This window comes from Tympanuchus pallidicinctus, unplaced genomic scaffold (genome assembly GCF_026119805.1).
Source record: "Tympanuchus pallidicinctus isolate F22 unplaced genomic scaffold, pur_lepc_1.0 scaffold3, whole genome shotgun sequence".
Classification (NCBI taxonomy): domain Eukaryota; kingdom Metazoa; phylum Chordata; class Aves; order Galliformes; family Phasianidae; genus Tympanuchus; species Tympanuchus pallidicinctus.
Genome location: NW_026294747.1, coordinates 90,874,233 through 90,891,322, shown reverse-complemented (window position 1 = coordinate 90,891,322; position 17,090 = coordinate 90,874,233). Strand labels below are relative to the sequence as shown.

The window sequence follows — 17,090 nt, the reverse complement described above, 5'->3', positions numbered from 1 at the left end:
CGTTTACAAAACGGAAAGTTTAGGGTCCGTGCGAAATATCGCCAAGAACAATTTTAAGTGGTGAGAAAGTCTTTGTACACGGGGCACCAAACTATAATTGAAAGGAGAATTTCCGGGGCAATTCCATTGTGCTCCTTCCAGTTTATGATGTGCAATACAGGCAGGCAGTAAAAGCTGTCTTTACCAGGACTCCCTGTCTGAGGGAAGGAAACTCATTTTACGATCCGTTTAAAGGAAGGGCACGGTGCAGCATCCTCAATGCAGAGCCATTCGCATTGTTGGGGAGCCGGGGTTTAGAAAACCGGCTGCGTTCCCCTCGAGCTGAGAAGAACGGGGCCGTAAGGTATGTACAACGGAAAGGTAAAAGGGGTGCTGGGAAAAAAAAAAATAAAAAACAATAATAAATAAGGCTCAGGGCAGAAGACATTTGCAGGCGGCTCCTTGAGTGCAACGTATTGTTTTCTTTTTGCTTAAGGCTCTCAGAAAGTTGAACGCTCCCTCAACCGCACGTTGTACGCTGCCTTTATTCTGGGGGCGGTGGTATTTTCCTTTCTTTCCGGGGAGGAGGGCCTGGCCGACTCGCGGAGGGCTCCGCGCACCCCTATGCTAGGTTCGGGCTCCGGGAACAGCAGTGGCGGGACGGGGTCGGTTGTGCCCCGTAGCCGAGTGCACCCCAAACCCCCTCCCCGCATACCAGTGACCCCTCTGCGTGCTTGCAGCACGGACAATAATAACAATAACGAGCGCTTTCACTTCTTTCAAGTTGTTTTGTTTTCAGCGTTCTCCCCTTTGGCCCCCCTCCCCGTCCCCCCGCCCCGTCTAACGAGGACCACATGGTGCCCGCCCCCCCCCGTTTCCCCCCTCCCTCCGCCGTCGCCGCCGAGCGGTTCCTCGGAGCGGGACCCGGGTTTCCCCCTCCCGCTCGGCGGAGGCGGCGGTGCCGTCGGGGGGCGGAGGGGCGGCGGCTGGACGGCGCGGGGCGGCGGCGGCGGCCCCGGCGGCCCCGTCCATGGCCGGGCACCGGCGGGCCGCGGCCGGCACCACCTGTGAGGCGGGCGGGGATTGGCGGGCGGCGTCATATGACCGGTCACGTGCTGGAGGCAGCTCAGTCCAAAAGAAAATGGGGTTTGGTGTAAATCTGGGGGTGTAATGTTATCATATATCACGCTACCTCGTAAAACCGACACTGAAGCCTGCCGGACAACAAATCACAGGTCAAAATTATGAGCTCTTCGTATTATGTGAATGCGCTTTTTAGCAAATATACGGCGGGGGCTTCTCTTTTCCAAAATGCTGAGCCTACTTCTTGCTCCTTTGCAAGCAACTCCCAGAGAAGCGGCTATGGACCAGGCGCGGGTGCCTTTGCCTCCTCCATGCCCGGCTTGTACAATGTGAACAGTACCATATATCAAAGCCCGTTCTCTTCCGGATACAGCCTGGGCTCTGATGCCTACAACCTGCATTGTTCCTCTTTTGATCAGAACATTCCCGTCCTCTGCAATGACCTAACCAAACCCAGCTGTGAGAAAGCGGAGGAAAGCAACCTGCACAACCAGGCTGAGGCTAATTTCCGGATATACCCCTGGATGAGGTCTTCAGGTAGGGGCGAGCGGGGCTGGAGCTGTGGCAGCCAGGCAAAGCGTGTCGCCAAAATTACTGTCAGCACAGCCTTGATGGTTTTAATTATAGCCGAGGCGCCATTGCGTAGAAAGCCCGTGGCATTGTATGTAAATGAGTATCATAAAACTTTTTATTGCCCAATTAATGGGTTCTAGCCTCGTAAATTTATTTAACTCCATTTGCTATGGAATTTTAGCATTGAGTTTATTCGCGCTTTTTGCTGCAGAAATGCGGAGAGTTGGCTGCGTGCTCGCAGAGCCCCCTCGGGTGAGCGTCCCCATTGCCCTCCGCCGAAGTCGGGCAGAAAAGCTCCGCCCGGGGGGGGAAGGGGAGCCCGGGAGCGGGGTCGGCTGTGCCGGGGCTCCGCCGGGCCGCGCCGAGCCGCGTTCCCCCCCCTGCCCCCTCCGCGGAGATAAGAATCTATAGAAACGGACTGAACAGGAAAGCGGAGGGAGGGGAGGGAGCCGGGGGGGGCTGGGGGCGAGAGTGTGTGAAAAGCGAGAGCTCGCTTCTGGGGCTGAACGCGGGGTATTGTTTACGATCCGGGCGGGGTAGGGGAGCGGGGTGTGTGTGTGTGTGTGTATGTGCAGGGAGCCCCAGACATTAAAATAAAATAAATACGGCCCGGCCTTCCAGATTTTTATTTCCCCTTGCGAAACGCAAAAGCCTGGAAGGTTTTAGGGAAATATATCGCCCGGGGGAAGGTTCCTCCTCCCAAAAGCAATTTCCTCCTCCACCTCCTCTCCTGAATGCTTTCTCTCCACTTTTTCTATGTCTCGAGCAACTTAATTTTTGCTTTGCCCGAGCAGGACAGGTCGTGTCGCTGAAATGTCTTTGTTAGGACAAAGTGTGTGTGTATGGGGGGGGAGGGTTGTGTGTGTGGGGGGGGGTGGGGGGGGGAAAGGGGGGAAGGGGATTATTCACTCTCGCTTGGGCCGGTTTTGTTTTGGTGTTTGTTGGAAAAAAAACAAAGTTGGAAAAAAAATGGGGATGAAATAAAAAAAGATAAAACTTTCCTCTTCTCTTCCTGCCTAACTGCTGGGCGTGTGTGCCTGCCTGCCTGCCTTCAGGTCCCGATAGGAAGCGAGGGCGCCAGACCTACACCCGCTACCAGACCCTGGAGCTGGAGAAGGAATTCCACTTCAATCGCTATCTGACTCGGCGGCGGCGGATAGAGATCGCCCATGCCCTCTGCCTGACGGAGCGGCAGATCAAGATCTGGTTCCAGAACCGGCGGATGAAGTGGAAGAAGGAGCACAAGGAGGAGAGCTCCAGCACTCCTGCTCCCAACGAGCCCACGTCAGCAGCAGCGTCTGTGGAGAAAGTGGAAGAAGATGAAGAAGAGGAGGATTAGGGAGTCCCATTCGAGGAAGCAATCTCTTAGAATAACGTACACACGTGACAGCTGTAAAAGCTCCCTTTAAAGAGAGAAAGAAAAAAAAAAAGAAAGAGACACTCACTGTTTTTACTAAAAAAGAAAAGAAAAAAAAAAAGTTAATCAGTTCCCTTCAGTTCTGTCTTGCAAGCGAGCGTTTGCAAACATGAAAACGTCTCTTGGGTTGGACTTCCAGCCCTCTCTCCCCTCTCCCGTCCTCCCCAAACCCGCCCCGTGGTAGCATATCCTGAGAGCATCCTACAATCATTTGAGTTTTCGTTCACCCACGCTCGGGTGGGTTTCTCCTGGGGACGTTTCGGTGGGAGGACTGCTGCTCGCACATAAAGTACACCGTGACCTTCCGAAGTAACTACCTGACTAAATAGTCCCAATCAGTCGTAAGGGGAAAAGTGCATTAGGCTCGTATTGAGGAAAACTACCTAATTTTGAATAAGTAGCTCTGCACTTTTCTTTTTTTGTATTATTATTTTTTTTCCTTTATCTTTTCTTTTAATTATTGTTAGGAAAGTACCATAACTAACAGCTACACTAACAAAAGGTAAAACAGCAAGCGAGGGGGAAAAAAAAGATGTGCCACAAACCACTACAATCCACAGCAATGAGTCGTACTACCTATTTTTCAGACTACCTATATATCTTGCTCCGCCTACCTATCTTCGAAAGTATGCTGTATTTTAGTAGTCAGAAGAAGATAACGTACTAATGTGAATTGCAAAACGCTTTTAGAAACATAAACGCAGTCGTTCGAAAAGCACGCATCGATAGCTTTGGTATAGAATTTGGTACCGTAAAGGCTGAATATATTTAAATTTAAAATAATATATTTATTCCAAAGCAATTATTAATGAAAACCATATGCTGCAATATATCTCTGTCCGCGAACCTTTACTCTCTGGAGTGAGGGAGCGAACGCACACGCCAATATTGTACAAAGCGGTTTAATATCTACCGTGGGCTTCTACCTTAGGCTGCCTCTGCTCAAGGCCGTTTCCTTATCCTGGGTTGATCTTACTCAATATAGCTGAAAGTGTTCTTGGCAAAGCGAATTTAAATGACCATGTAATCGCCTTTCAAATATCTGTTTGTCCTGATGATCCCAACGTGTTAATATGTAATACCGTGAATTTTCCTAAGATAGCAGATATTGTATATTTGAACGATTTTTTTTTTTTTTTTTTTTTTTTTGTCATTTATATTTGTCTTGGAGCTCATTTGTAAGACCATGTCATAAATTGGGAAGTATGTAATTCATTGGGAAACTTTGTCGCATGACGTATCGTTCAGATCTCTGTATAAACCCGTCTCGAAGGTTTGGCTAAAGTTTATTCAAACAATTGTATGTTACAATGTGTTTCGATGTGTTCGCTGTGAACATTTGGATATGCCGTGTAAGTATTGGAAGTGAAAAAAAAAAAATGTCTGTGAACTCTCTTTGGAAGTGATCCCGTGTTCAAGTATCCCCCACGATAAATGTGTTTTATGTCACACGGAAAATAAAGATGCTTGTTGACAATTCATTGTGCTTTTATTTTTGTTAGGGAAGCAGTTCGAAGGGAGAATAAAAAATAATTCACACGCGCAAATGAAGAATTTCGACAACGTTATTATTATTATTTTTCCCCCATGATCGAAAGGAATAAAATAATCCGAGGTGACGAATGGCCAGCGATCAGTCAATTTCTCTATCTCGACTTCGTGGTTCTTTTTTTTTTTTTTTTTTTCCTCTCTCTCTCTCTTTTAAAATTAATTTATTTATTTCTTCCAGCGCGGTTGATTAATAAAGCGGAAAGCTTCTTTATGGCCGGGCTTCCTTCCACCGTGCTTCGGGCTCCTCTAGAAAGCCCGAGCCCGGCCCAGGCGACCGTGACAGAGCCCCATTGGCACGTAGGGAAACCAGATTTAGGAAGGAGCAAAAAGTGAGGGGCGAAACTTCCCGAGGTGAACGCTCGGCTGCGGGCAGGCGCCTTTCCGGGGCCGGGGGGCACGGGAATGGGGCTAAAAAAAGGGGAAAAACAGCCCCGCTTTAGGAATGAGATCCATTCTGCTGTGTAGCACGCGACGTCGAGGCGAGAAAGTGTTTCCAATGACGAAAGAAAAAAAAAAAAGTCAGAAATCAAAAATCGGAAATTAAAAATTAAAAAATAAAGCAAAAAAATATTTTTTTTAAGAAACCCGAAAAGCGCCTTTATTCTGGCGGCCGAACACAGAGTAGAACGGGGGCATCATCTGAGCTGAAGTTCCCCTTCACCGCCGCGCTCGGTCCCCGCCGACGGACTAATTGCAATTTTAATAAAATTAGTGCGAACTCCAGGTCTGGTAAAAAAAAAAAAAAAAAAAAAAAAACTCCGGGGCTGCGTCTGTGGTAAGATGGCGCCTCTCTAAGACCTGCCTCTTCTTAGTGATGAGGAAAAGGCCATAAATCCGTTGTTGTTTATGAAAATTTACAACTTTGCAATACAACTTTATGAGTTGTTCGGTTTTTCCATTGGTCGTTGTCGGTCATGTGGATGGTAACCGTGAACATGAACTTTTTTATAATTTCCCTTGCGAGAATAGAGCCGCATTCTTTTGCTGAGCTCTGTCCTGCTTCGGATCTCTCTGGCTTTCAATCCCCATTTCATTTGCTCTTTGTAAGGCAATAGTGAACAAAGTGTGCGGAGGTTCGGCATAAGCAGCCGCCTAGAACACAGATCCGGGATGGCAATTTCCAGTTCCCCCGCTGGAAGGTGTGGCATATTGGATTCAAAGCACTGGCGTGGCAGATTTTCAACTTGCAACCTGGCTAATTTCCTGCTTCTTCTGGCACCAAAAGGAGGGCGATTCGTCTCCTGTGCAGCCAAAGCGACAGCTGTCAAAGTCGCAGGGGCTCCTGTGAGCCAGAACCTAAAAGGTGAGAAATGTATATGACACTGCCGTAAGCAGGGAAACATGCTTTAATACGGGGAGATATTAGACGTGTGCAATTAAAGCGAATGGGAATGTGAGCGGCCAGAAATAGACGCGGTCGCAGCTCGGCTCCTTTCGGTTTAACCTGTGCATGCGGAGATGCTGAATAAAACGCCGATTTGCTATTATTTATTCGGGAAGCGTGGATTTTTCACCAAGTTTATTTCTGTTGGCGTTTGCCAGGGGGTCGCTATGGCATTCCGAATATTTTCTAAGAATTCAGGTTTACAGCATCAGTCTGGGAGGATTACTGTTATTATTATTATTTTTTGCAGACACGGGGGGGGGGGGGAGGCGAGGGGGGGGGATGATTTATATATGTATATAAAAGCAATATTTTTCTTTCGCAGCATTAACTTTAAGCTCCATCGCGGCAGATGAAATTTAGATGTGATTTATCTGTAATCATTTTAAGGCTGTTTTGGAGGGGGGAAGGAGGGGGGGGTGGAATCACGGCGCGAAGCTGCTGTGTCCGGCGGAAGGTTCTGCCCTGAACGCGGCTGTGCCTTTGGTTGTGTCTCTTGGATGGTCGCCGCGGAGCCGTGGCGCAGCGCTCGGGCGGCGGCAGCGCTCAGCCCGGCTGCGCGGAGCGGTGCGGGGATCGCGGAGCCGAACTCATTCTCCCCTCGCTGTGAGCGGGGAGAGGGCGCGGGCCCCTAACCCCCAACCCCCGAGGAAAGCTCTCGGGCCCCCGCCGCCGCCCCTCGGTGACAGCCATCACGGATGAGCGGCTCGCAGCGCTGTTTGTGCCGCCGAAGCCTCGCATTTGCATTGCATTGCGGTACCCGGCGGAGTGGGGCTGCGGCGAGCGGCGGATTATTTATTGCGGGCGGCGGTGCTCAGTGCTGCCACGGCGTGGCCGAGCGGCGGAGGCGGGCACAGGGCGCGGGCCAGCGCCGGGAGACTGCGCCGCTGCTGCCGGCACCGCGCAGGGGCTTAACCCCAGCCTCCCCCCATCCAAAAAAAAATATATTAAAAAAGAGATATATTTTTAACAATGAAATCCTGCCTACCGCACCTCTACGGAGCATCGCTCCCGTGGGCCGATATTGCGCTGCCCCCTCCCTTCGCTGTGCCCTCGGTGTGTGTGTGTGCTTGTGCGTGAACCGAGGGCGGTCCTCGGTCTGTGCCCCCCGGGCTGCCCCCAAGTGTCCCTCGGGTCAGAGCGGCCGCTTGGCCGGCCCGGAACGCTTAGATTCGAGCTCTTGGTTAAAGGCTTGGGAGCGGGGGGGGGAGGGGGGGGGAAGGGAACGCTGCCGAGCAGAGAATGGTTTCTAAGAGGTTTTGTGCACGAGGAGAAGGAGGATTTTGGGGTGAGGAGGGGAAGTGCTCCCGCACCTGTACCTGTGGATGAAGAGAAGGGTACGCGGGATGCAGGGAGCTCTGCAAACAGAGCAGATACCGGGGGCTGAAGCGCGGGCTCTGTGGCAAAATGCTGCGGCTGCCTTCTGCTTCCCTGCAGGAAAACTGCAGTGAATGTGGCCGGGCAGGCAGAACTCGGGGTGCTGGTATTCGGGGTGCGCGAAGGCAGGGGAAGGAGCGCAGAGGACGTGCAGATATGAGTGCGGCACCGAGCGCAGCGCCGAGCGTTCGGCTGTCACCGAAACGGCTCAGACCGCGGCCCGGCCGCACAGAGAGCGCTGAGTGCCTTCGGATGCTATGAGGGCAACGAAGAAATGGTTTCGCTGCCCGCGGCCGGGATGTGGACGGTTCGGTTTGGATGCGAGCGATAACTCGAGGCAGAGAAGGAAAAACCAGAAGAAATAAATAAAAGAGAGAGAGAGAAATAAATCAGTGCACAAGCAATGCTGCAAAACGTAAATAAAAGAGAGCCTTGCGCGACTTTTTAAACGTTGGTCTCCGTGCGGTGGATTCACACAAAGGCCGCCCGAGCACAACTTTTTAAAGTAGGGCCGCTGCGCTCCGCTCGCCCCGAATATTGATGTTTCATGGCGCGTTTTCGTTCTGCCCCACGTTGGGAGAAATCCTCTCGTTTTAAACCTCTTTGTGCTCACCGCGCTGGGTGCTGGGCTGCTGCCGTTCCCCCTTTTTATAGCCCTATTTGCAGAGAGCACAAAACTTTCCTGGGGAAGGCAAACACGCGTTTCCCAATGAGCCCGCAGCTCAGAGCCGGCGTTCTGCCAGGTGTGGCCGCGGGTCGGCCGGCACCGGGAGTTTAAGGAAGTTGAAAAAAAAAATTGGAGGCAATCAACATCTGAATGTGAAAGTCCAGCTGAGGCCGCGAACAATACGAACTATTGTGGGGCGACGTTTTAACTCGCTGCTGTTTTATAGGTATCGTAATCAGCCCCCGGAAATGAGATAAATAGTCCTCCGACAACAACAGAACTCTCGGGTTAAAGCTGCTTTAGGAAACGGGGCTCTCACGAATACCACTTTCCGGTGAAGAGAGTTTAAAAATAGGATATTGGCTGTGTTGTAACGGGAACAAGCACTGCTCGGGGTGTGCCCTCCTCCTCAGGAACCGCGGGGTTACGGCTCCGCCGTGCGCATCGCGGCGAATTTCATCAGCACTGTTACTATCCCAGCCCTGGGCCGGGAGTGAGATTTCCGCTACGGGTAACTGCCATGTTGAAAAATGAAGGTGGAAATGTTTGTTTCGCGTTGTTGGCTTTTTTTTTTTTTTTTTTTTTTCCCCTCTCTCTTAAAGACACACATCCGTGTTTAATCAAATTATTTTAAAGCTACGACGAAAGCGATTGGCTTCTATTGACTCGTTAGCAGGCCTTTATTAATTAGGGATAATCCCGCCAGCTCGTTGTTGGTTTCGGATGTTGGGTTCCTTCGGCCTGGCAGCGGCCGGGGTGGGGAGTGAGGATGGCCGACACGTGGAGGTGTATCGGGGCTGTGCGCGGGGGATCGCCCGTCCTTTCTCAGCCCGTTCTCGGACACTGGGGTGGAACACCCCCTCCTCGCAGGCCGCATTTCCCCGCTCGGGCCCGCAGCTCGCCGGTAATTGCCGGAGCGCTCATTAACACCCGGGACCGGGCCCACGCGGGAGGCGCAGCCTCACACAAAGCTGGCGCCTGGGCGGGAAGCCCCATCGAAGGGGGGATTTCAGCACATCACCTCCAGCCCGGCGGCCTCGGCCCCAGCGCCGCGGTGGAGACGGCGGCGGGGTGCGGTCTCTCTCCCACCGGCAGAGCCCCTCCGGCGCCGCGCTGCCCCTTCCACGCTCCAAACTTTCCCTCCGCAGCATCCATCATCGCCCGCCCCCTCCCCAGGGCCGGGGCCCGGCGATCGCCCACTCCTCCTCGGCGCTGCGCGGCGACAACTTTTACGGGAGGCTCCTCTCTCCTACCACCCCCCCGCGGCCCCCCTTCCTCCCTCCGACCACCGAAGGAGGGGGCTCCGCGTCCCCCGCTGTCACCCGCGCTCCGCCGTTCTCACGGCGGGATCCTCGAGGGGCGGTCCGCCGGGCGGGGGCGCGGTCGGTCCCCGCGGGCCGTGGGCGCGGGGCGGCGCGGGGCGGCGCGGCGGGGCCGGGGCTGTCGGTAACTTCGCAGCGCGGTGGCGGCGGCCCCGGGGGAGCGGGCGCCGCTCGCGCTCCCATTGGCCGCCCCGCCGTCAGCTGCTCCTATTTTCTGCTGTCGCTTTTGGCGCTCGGCCATCCAGAAACAAACCACTTCGATGACTACTAATAGTTATAGCCAGATGTACTAATACACAACAAATCACGGTCCGGGAGAGGGGAGAGCAAATGAGTTCCTATTTCGTGAATCCCACTTTCCCCGGGAGCCTGCCCGCTGGCCAGGACTCCTTCCTCGGGCAGATCCCCTTGTACCCGGCGGGCTATGATGCTCTGAGGCATTTTCCGGCTTCGTACGGGGCGAACAGCCTGCAGGACAAGACCTACACCTCACCTTGTTTCTACCAACAGTCCAACACCGTCATTGCTTGCAATCGGGCTTCCTATGAGTACGGAGCCTCCTGTTTCTATTCAGACAAGGAAATTAGTAGCGCCTCTCCCTCCGGCAGTGGCAAGCAGAGGGGACACGGGGACTATCTGCACTTTTCTTCCGAGCAACAATACAAATCCAACGGCGTACAAAGCAAAATTGTGAATGACGAGGGCACCGACCGGAAGTACACGAGCCCTGTTTACCCCTGGATGCAGCGGATGAACTCCTGTGCCGGTAAGTGACTGAGCACAGCCGAAAGGAAGGGGAACCAAAAGTTTCTTTCCCCCGGATTTTTTTGTTTGTTTGTTTGTTTTGGTTGTTTGTTTTAGGTAAACTCGGGATGCCGGGGGGGCAATGGTTCCGCAGGCACCCGCTCGGATAGGACCTGGCATACTGGCACCCTGGGAGCAGCGGCCGGGAGCCCAGCGTGGTGAAATGGGCAAAAAAATAATGGCAATAGAAGGGACGGAGCAAAGCCCTTTCCCCACTCTTCTAAAGCCACCCCAAAGCTCAGCTCCTTCATTGTCAGAGAGCGATGCAAGGAATATGCCCTCTGCACTGAGGATCCAATGCATTTGTGGCACATTCCTCATCGCCCCCCTCCCCCAGCTCATTAGTATTGGATATTGAGAGCACGTTTCGGGGCCGCACTCCCATGGCATCGCAGATTTTCTCTGCCTTACAAAGTGAACTGCATGGGATCGAACCGTTCTGGATAGGAGTGGTGCTGGGGAAAGGAGGGGTCCTATCGGGGAGGCACCTATTTTTGATAATCCCATTATCACATTTGCTTGCATTATTTGCTAATGAGTCCCGGAGTGAGAACCCCTCCCGCGTTTATGGTCGTTGGACTATGGGTTGTATTTCTTTTTTTTTTTTTTTTTTTTTTTTTTGGTGGTGGTGGTGGTGGGGGGGGGGGGGGTGAAGGGGGAAGTTAAACTTTTAGCAGGACCATTCTGATGCTGCTTTGCATTGGAGGGCAATAAATTCCGGAGCAAATGGCAAAGGCCGTTCTATGATCTTTAGCTGATGTCTATCATTATGCTTAAATTACAGCTCCTCTGTAGCTGTGGAGCAATAGAGCGTGTTTGTGTCAGCACACACACGCACACACACGTGCACACACGCAGAGCCCTGCCCGCACACGTGTGTGTGTGTGTATGTGTGTGTGTGTGCACGCAGCTTCCCCGCACCCGAGTAGGGTGCTACCTACAGTTCTCCCCCCCTCCCGCCCCCACCTTACGGCTCCTTTGTATCACAGCCACCCCATGAGCACGTCCACACCCTCAGCCGTTCAGGCAGGAAGAAAGGGGGACAAAAAAGCCCCAGCGGCCCCCTCCTCTCCCACTCCCCCCCCATCCCCCAACCCCCCCCCGCGAAAAGCGGCACGGCTTTGTGGTCTGAAAGCACTGGGCCCTGTCCAACACGCTCGTTTTGTCTTTACTTCTGCAGGTACAGTATATGGAGCTCATGGGAGACGAGGGAGGCAGACTTACACCCGCTACCAAACGCTAGAGTTAGAGAAGGAGTTCCATTTTAACAGATACTTAACCCGAAGACGACGCATTGAGATTGCGAACGCTCTCTGCCTTACCGAGCGCCAGATTAAAATATGGTTTCAAAACAGGCGGATGAAATGGAAAAAGGAAAACAAATTCATAAATTCCACACAGCCCGGCAGCGATGAAACAGAGGAAAAGTCAGGGGAGTAGAACCGTGTTTAATAAATGCTACCAGGCCCGTCCTTAGCGCTCGCTGTTACATTGTTATTTACCTTGTGCTCCTTCTGCTACTAAAATCGCATAGGTTTGTCACAGCCTATTAATCCCCACAGGCTGATGTACATCTGCGATCAGCCGGGACTTGCTCTAAGACATGCACAAGTCTGAGCTTTCGAGCTACGGCCGTGTACATAGATAAGAACCGCTTCTGCCGCGAGTAGATGGCGTTGCTTAAAACATTCAGAGACCTGGCCCAGACTGTAAAATATTTGGGTATTTATCTGCGTGTGCGAGAGTGTCCTTGGAGTGCCTGTGTGAGAACCGACCCATGGGGGACTGTTATTATTATCGTGCGTGTGTGACTGTGAACGTTCATGCTGTAGAAATATGAGAGATGGTAGAAAATCTCGGGTTTATCTTCTTACCAGCTCCCGCTACATCGGGCCGCCTCGATACGATGTGTTCAGGATTTTATGGTCCGCAGGGGAGGGAAAAAAAAGTTTTACACGACTGTAGGATATTTAAGTAGAAAAAAAAAGCTGAAAAAAATCATTGTAAAAAAATCGTTGTATAAAAACTTGGGTATAAGCTTGCTGATAATGCGAAAATGAATTGCAGGGACACTTCTAAATGCCACTAAACTGACCCCAGTCTGCACTACTGATATCGAGTAAGAGCTCGGTGACAAACTTTAGGACGAGAGAGAGGAAAGGCTTTGAAGGGGCGAATTTCTGTGGTTCCCGTTGAGCTCGCACTGAGATTTCAGTGAGCTCAGCTATGCACTGAATTATGGACTTCATTTTTTGGGGATTCGAGGGTTCCATCTTTCTTTCTTTTTTTATTTTATTTTGTTTTCTCTTACCATCTTTTGAACTAAAAGGAAAGAGTCGATCATATTATCTCGGGGATATTTTTCCCCGCTTTGTGGTACCTTAATTTACATCCGCATTTCCTAGCACTGGGGGAAAAAAAAAAAAAAAAAAAAGGAAAAAAAAAAAAGGGGAAAAAAAAGATATTTTAAAGAGATACAGCTGCGATAGCATGGTTCCATTTCGGGTTCTGTGTAAGGAACAGAATTGCAGCGGTTGATATGTACGTTCTATCTCTATATGTTGTATTGTTTGCGTGTGAGTGTGCTGTGAGGCTGTGCACAAACCCACTTGTGTGCGCACCGAGGCTCTTTTGTTCGGGAGGCAGCGCAATTTGGGCTACCGCTCTCAACATTTCACAAGCTAGATTCCAAAATCCTACTGCAAAATGGCCACCAACGGATTTATAGTATTTTTTTTTTTTTTGCTGGGAGGCAGAAAAGTAGCACCGACACCGACCGCCTGCGATCCGCCCGCTAGCTAGGGAAGCGCCGCACAGCTCTCATCCCGCAGAGCTACCTGCCGCTGCGGAGCGGCCGGACCCGCTCGCCTCTCGAAACCTCCGCCGCGGGAAAACGGTACAAAAAAACACATATCGTAACGCGGATGGTGCGAGGGACGTGACCGCCGCCAGCGCCGGGGACGGAGCACGCGGCGATCGCGGCCCGCCTCGCACGAGCATCACCCCGCGGAGGCGGCGAGGCGCTCCCCTCGCGGCCCCTGGGCTGCCCCGCCGCCCGCCCGCGCCCCTCTGCCTCCGCTCCCGTTCCGCGTCGCCGTCGGGGGCCGTCACCCCGCGCCGACCCCGCTCCGCGCCGCCATCCCCCGCGCCGCCAGCGGGTGGCGCTCGAGGCCGGCGGACGGGCGGCGGCGGTGGCGGCGGCGCGCGGCGGCGGCGCGCCCCGGGCCGCCCGCGCCCTCCCAGCTCCCCCACCAGTGCACGAGTTTACCTCTAGAGGTCATCAGGCAGGATTTACGACTGGACAACAAAAGCACGTGATTTGAAGCCGTACCCCATATTTGGGTGCCTACGTAGGAGGGAACCAAGTACATGTCCCAGTCATTTCCATAATTCATCATAAATTGTGCAAGGGTGCTATAGACGCACAAAACGACCAAGAGCCACAAATCAAGCACACATATCAAAAAACAAATGAGCTCTTATTTTGTAAACTCATTTTGCGGTCGCTATCCAAATGGCCCGGACTACCAGTTACATAATTATGGAGATCACAGCTCGGTGAGCGAGCAATACAGGGACTCCGCCAGCATGCACTCCGGCAGGTACGGATACGGCTACAATGGCATGGACCTCAGCGTCGGGCGCTCCGCTTCCACCCACTTTGGTGCCAGCGAGAGAGCCCGCTCTTACCCGGCCAACAGCACCTCTGCCTCGACAGAGCCCAGGTACAGCCAGTCCGCGGCCGCTTCCCACTCGCCTCCCCCCGACCCCCTGCCCTGCACCGCCGTGGCCGCTTCGCCCGTCAGCGAGAGTCACCACGGGGTGAAAAACTCCCTGGGCAACTCCAGCAGCACTTCGTCCAATTCCAGCAGCAGCACGCACATCAGCAGGGACGGGGTTGGCACCTCGTCTGGCACCGAGGAAGACACTCCGGCGAGCAGCGAGCAGGCAAGTGCCCCGAGCGACCAAAGCACAGCACAGCCTTCCCAGCCCCAGATCTACCCTTGGATGCGAAAGCTGCACATAAGTCATGGTAAAGCAAATACCCTGTTCTTTCTTTATTTCTCTGGAGGAAAAGCAGGATTGAATGTAAAGCCGGTGTCCGTGCCGAGCGAGGTCGGGGAGAGGGGGAGAGGAGGGCGTGGGAGAGCGCAACCCTCGCTCCCCATACGGGAGCTCCCCCCGGAGAGCGGCAGCGCCCGGCCCCGACCCAGCGTCCGGCCGACTCTTTGGGAGCGGGGGGCTGCGGGAGCCTTTCTCGGAGCTGGACCGCTCCTGGCTTTGCCCTTCCGGGGGGACCCTCTGCCGGGAACGGCGCTGCCGACCCTATTTGTGTTCCCGAGCCGAATTGAAAAGAGAATAGCAGGGGGCGAGGAGGGCAGCTCTCGCCGCCGGGAAAGCGAGGGGAGGAGGGGGGGGGAGCACCGCCCTGACCGCGGGGAGCGGGCGGAGGGGTGCGGAGAGCCCCGGCCCCGCTACCTGCCGCGCCCGGCCCGCCGGGGAGCGCCGGGGGTTCGCCGCCTCCCGGAGCTCCGCCGTGGGAAAGGGCTGCGCGCCTCCGCCTCGCTCCGCGGCCCCGAGAGCCCGGCGTGCACCGCAGGCGTCCTCCGCAGAGCCGAGCCGGGGGAGGAGAGAGGGGGATTCGCCTGGAAAACGCGCTAAAATCCCTTTTGTAGAAAGAGCGAAACCGAAATCCGAGCGGAAACTTAGCACGGCCGCCAGGTCCCCCTCCCCCAAAGGCTTTTCTAAAGGGGCAGGAGGGGGAAACTTGTTGAGCATTTCTCCAGCCCGGCAACAAAACCGAGCCGGGCTGAGGATAACGGTCCTGGTGGCTCGGAGCTGCAGGGAGACACGAGGGCTCCACGTCGCTGCTGGGAATCTAAACGCTGTACTTTTCTCTTCCAGACAACATAGGGGGACCAGAAGGGAAAAGGGCTCGGACTGCTTACACCCGGTATCAGACCTTGGAGCTGGAAAAGGAATTTCACTTCAATAGATACCTGACCCGCAGAAGAAGGATTGAAATAGCACATGCTCTTTGCCTCTCAGAGAGACAAATAAAGATCTGGTTCCAAAACAGGAGAATGAAATGGAAAAAGGATAATAAGCTGAAAAGTATGAGCATGGCAGCTGCAGGGGGGGCATTCCGTCCCTAAGCATTTGATCAATTAAAAGTACTGAGCAGTATTAGCTGACCCTGCGTCTCATGTCAGTACTAAGTTGACTTTCTAAAACTTCCTTGTGTTACTTCTGTGAAGAAACCCTGTTCTTGTCGCCCTTATTCATCTTTTAATCATGAGCCTGTTTATTACCATTCTCTCGCGTGTATAAGTAGATCTGCTTTTATCGTACATTTCTTTGTCTTGAATGGCTTTGTCTTGAAAAAATAATAGATGTTTTAACTTATTTATATGAAGCAAGCTGTGTTACTTGAAGTAACTGTTAAAAAAAAAAAAGCAAAAGAAAAAAGAACAAAAAAAAAAAAAAAAAAAAAAAGGGAAAAAAAGAGAGAGAGAGAGAAAGAAACCCTCCCCCGGTTTAGTACAAATGTTATGTGTTGCACTCAACCTGCTTAACTGTGCATGTGTGGTCAAGTGTTAATGTCCGTATAGCTCCAAGCTGTTAAAAATATTTTTATTCAAACTACCTATATAATTTCTGTGTAATTAATGCTGTCGTAGAGGTGAAATGATGAAATCAACTGAACTTGTCCTACGTGTAGTGAATAGTGAATCTGTGACGAAAACTGTGATTCCAAGCAGTATGTCCTTGCTGTGCCTTTGTATATGACTCTTTGCACGAACTCTTAGAAGTGGCTCTTATTAAGTGCAGCTTCTGTGATGTATGTTTGGTTTTGTTTTTTTGTTTTGTTTTTTGTTTTTTTGTTTTTGGTTTTTTTTTGGTGGTCAGAGTTACAAATATAGTCAAAGTCTGGCTGTTTGAGCAAACTGTGAGCAGCTTTTTTTTTTCTTTTTTTTTCTTTTTTTTTATATTTGTTTTTTTAAAAAAGAAAAAGAAAAAGAAAAAAAAAAAAAAAAAAAAAAAACAACAACAACAAACCTGACTGGAAATCGACAAAAAAAAAAATTGATGATGATAATAATAATAATAATAATAAACTTTCTATTGTAAAGTTTTCGTGATCTGGTTTGTGCAAAGCAAAGAGCTGCGCTGCCTCTGCGCGCTCCACGGGCCCGCGCACAGCGCCTGAGCGCGTTCACCTGAGCGGCCGGGCTGCGCTGCTCCGGGAGCGCTGCTGCTGTGCTGCTGCTGCTGCAAAGTTGGAGCAGAAGTTCCTCCTTTAATGGCCGCTCGCTAAGGTGGAAAGCCGCCTCGCAAGGACCGCGATCGACAGCCTTTGTGGGCTAAGCGAGCGTTAGCCGGTCGCTGATGGCTGAACAAAACTTGTGCTTTGTTAAAACACGCTGCTAAGTCCGAGGCGTGCTCGCCCCGCTCTAGCTTTTCTCCTGTGGTCGCCTTAAGTATCTTTGTGGGGCGGCCACGTTAGAGCCCTCTGCGCCTATTAGTAACACTCGATCGCCACGTTCCCACTTTTCGCCCTTTACGGATTTTTTTTTTGCTTTCTTTGCTACTACGGTTAGTTTTCTATAAGCGCGATGTTACTTACCCCGTCAGAGCTTGAATGGTTAACTCTTCCCAGCTTCTAAGAGCAACTACAGATTTGCACATTTACTGACCGGTTACATTGATGCCTTCCCTTAAAAGTTATAAAACAGTAAACTTTATAAGCCCCAGTTCCGGCTATATGACATTTGGGTGCCAAATGAATAGGGTTTTGTCTATGAATTAGATCGTAAAATCATCCATAGCACAGACAGATAGGCTCACTGGCTATAAAAAGTCACGTGGTGCCATTAAAGTAAGTTTTATGGTTTTGGGGAGTTGACATCCAACATTATATACCACATAACA

General features: G+C 52.1%; 4 protein-coding genes across 8 annotated transcripts in view; all 4 read left to right on the top strand.

Annotated features, from left to right (window-relative positions):
• The first annotated feature begins 1,091 nt into the window (after positions 1–1,091).
• On the top strand, positions 1,092–4,533 carry HOXA7 (homeobox A7). The gene is made up of 2 exons (XM_052693586.1): positions 1,092–1,599; positions 2,691–4,533. Exons 1-2 carry the CDS (start codon positions 1,224–1,226, stop codon positions 2,972–2,974), a joined length of 660 nt encoding a protein of 219 aa, XP_052549546.1. The 5' UTR covers positions 1,092–1,223; the 3' UTR covers positions 2,975–4,533.
• A 991-nt stretch (positions 4,534–5,524) lies between these two features.
• The window catches only part of HOXA3 (homeobox A3), a 43,743-nt gene continuing 32,177 nt past the window's right edge, over positions 5,525–17,090 (top strand). For all 3 annotated transcript variants that reach the window (XM_052693567.1, XM_052693565.1, XM_052693566.1), the window contains exon 1: positions 5,525–5,906. The gene's annotated coding sequence lies outside the window, so the exon portion shown is untranslated. The remainder of the gene's footprint in view (positions 5,907–17,090) is intronic.
• HOXA6 (homeobox A6) lies at positions 9,471–11,633 on the top strand. The gene is made up of 2 exons (XM_052693585.1): positions 9,471–10,119; positions 11,338–11,633. The coding sequence occupies exons 1-2, from the start codon at positions 9,684–9,686 to the stop codon at positions 11,595–11,597; spliced, it is 696 nt and encodes a 231-aa protein (XP_052549545.1). The 5' UTR covers positions 9,471–9,683; the 3' UTR covers positions 11,598–11,633.
• HOXA5 (homeobox A5) lies at positions 13,390–16,216 on the top strand. Of its 3 annotated transcripts, none has more exons than XM_052693577.1 (3): positions 13,391–13,882; positions 14,030–14,190; positions 15,063–16,216. In XM_052693577.1, exons 1-3 carry the CDS (start codon positions 13,629–13,631, stop codon positions 15,311–15,313), a joined length of 666 nt encoding a protein of 221 aa, XP_052549537.1. In that variant the 5' UTR covers positions 13,391–13,628; the 3' UTR covers positions 15,314–16,216. The 3 variants fall into 3 exon arrangements, with proteins under 3 accessions (XP_052549535.1, XP_052549537.1, XP_052549536.1); XM_052693576.1 differs by having other exon boundaries at positions 14,027–14,190; XM_052693575.1 differs by having other exon boundaries at positions 13,390–14,190.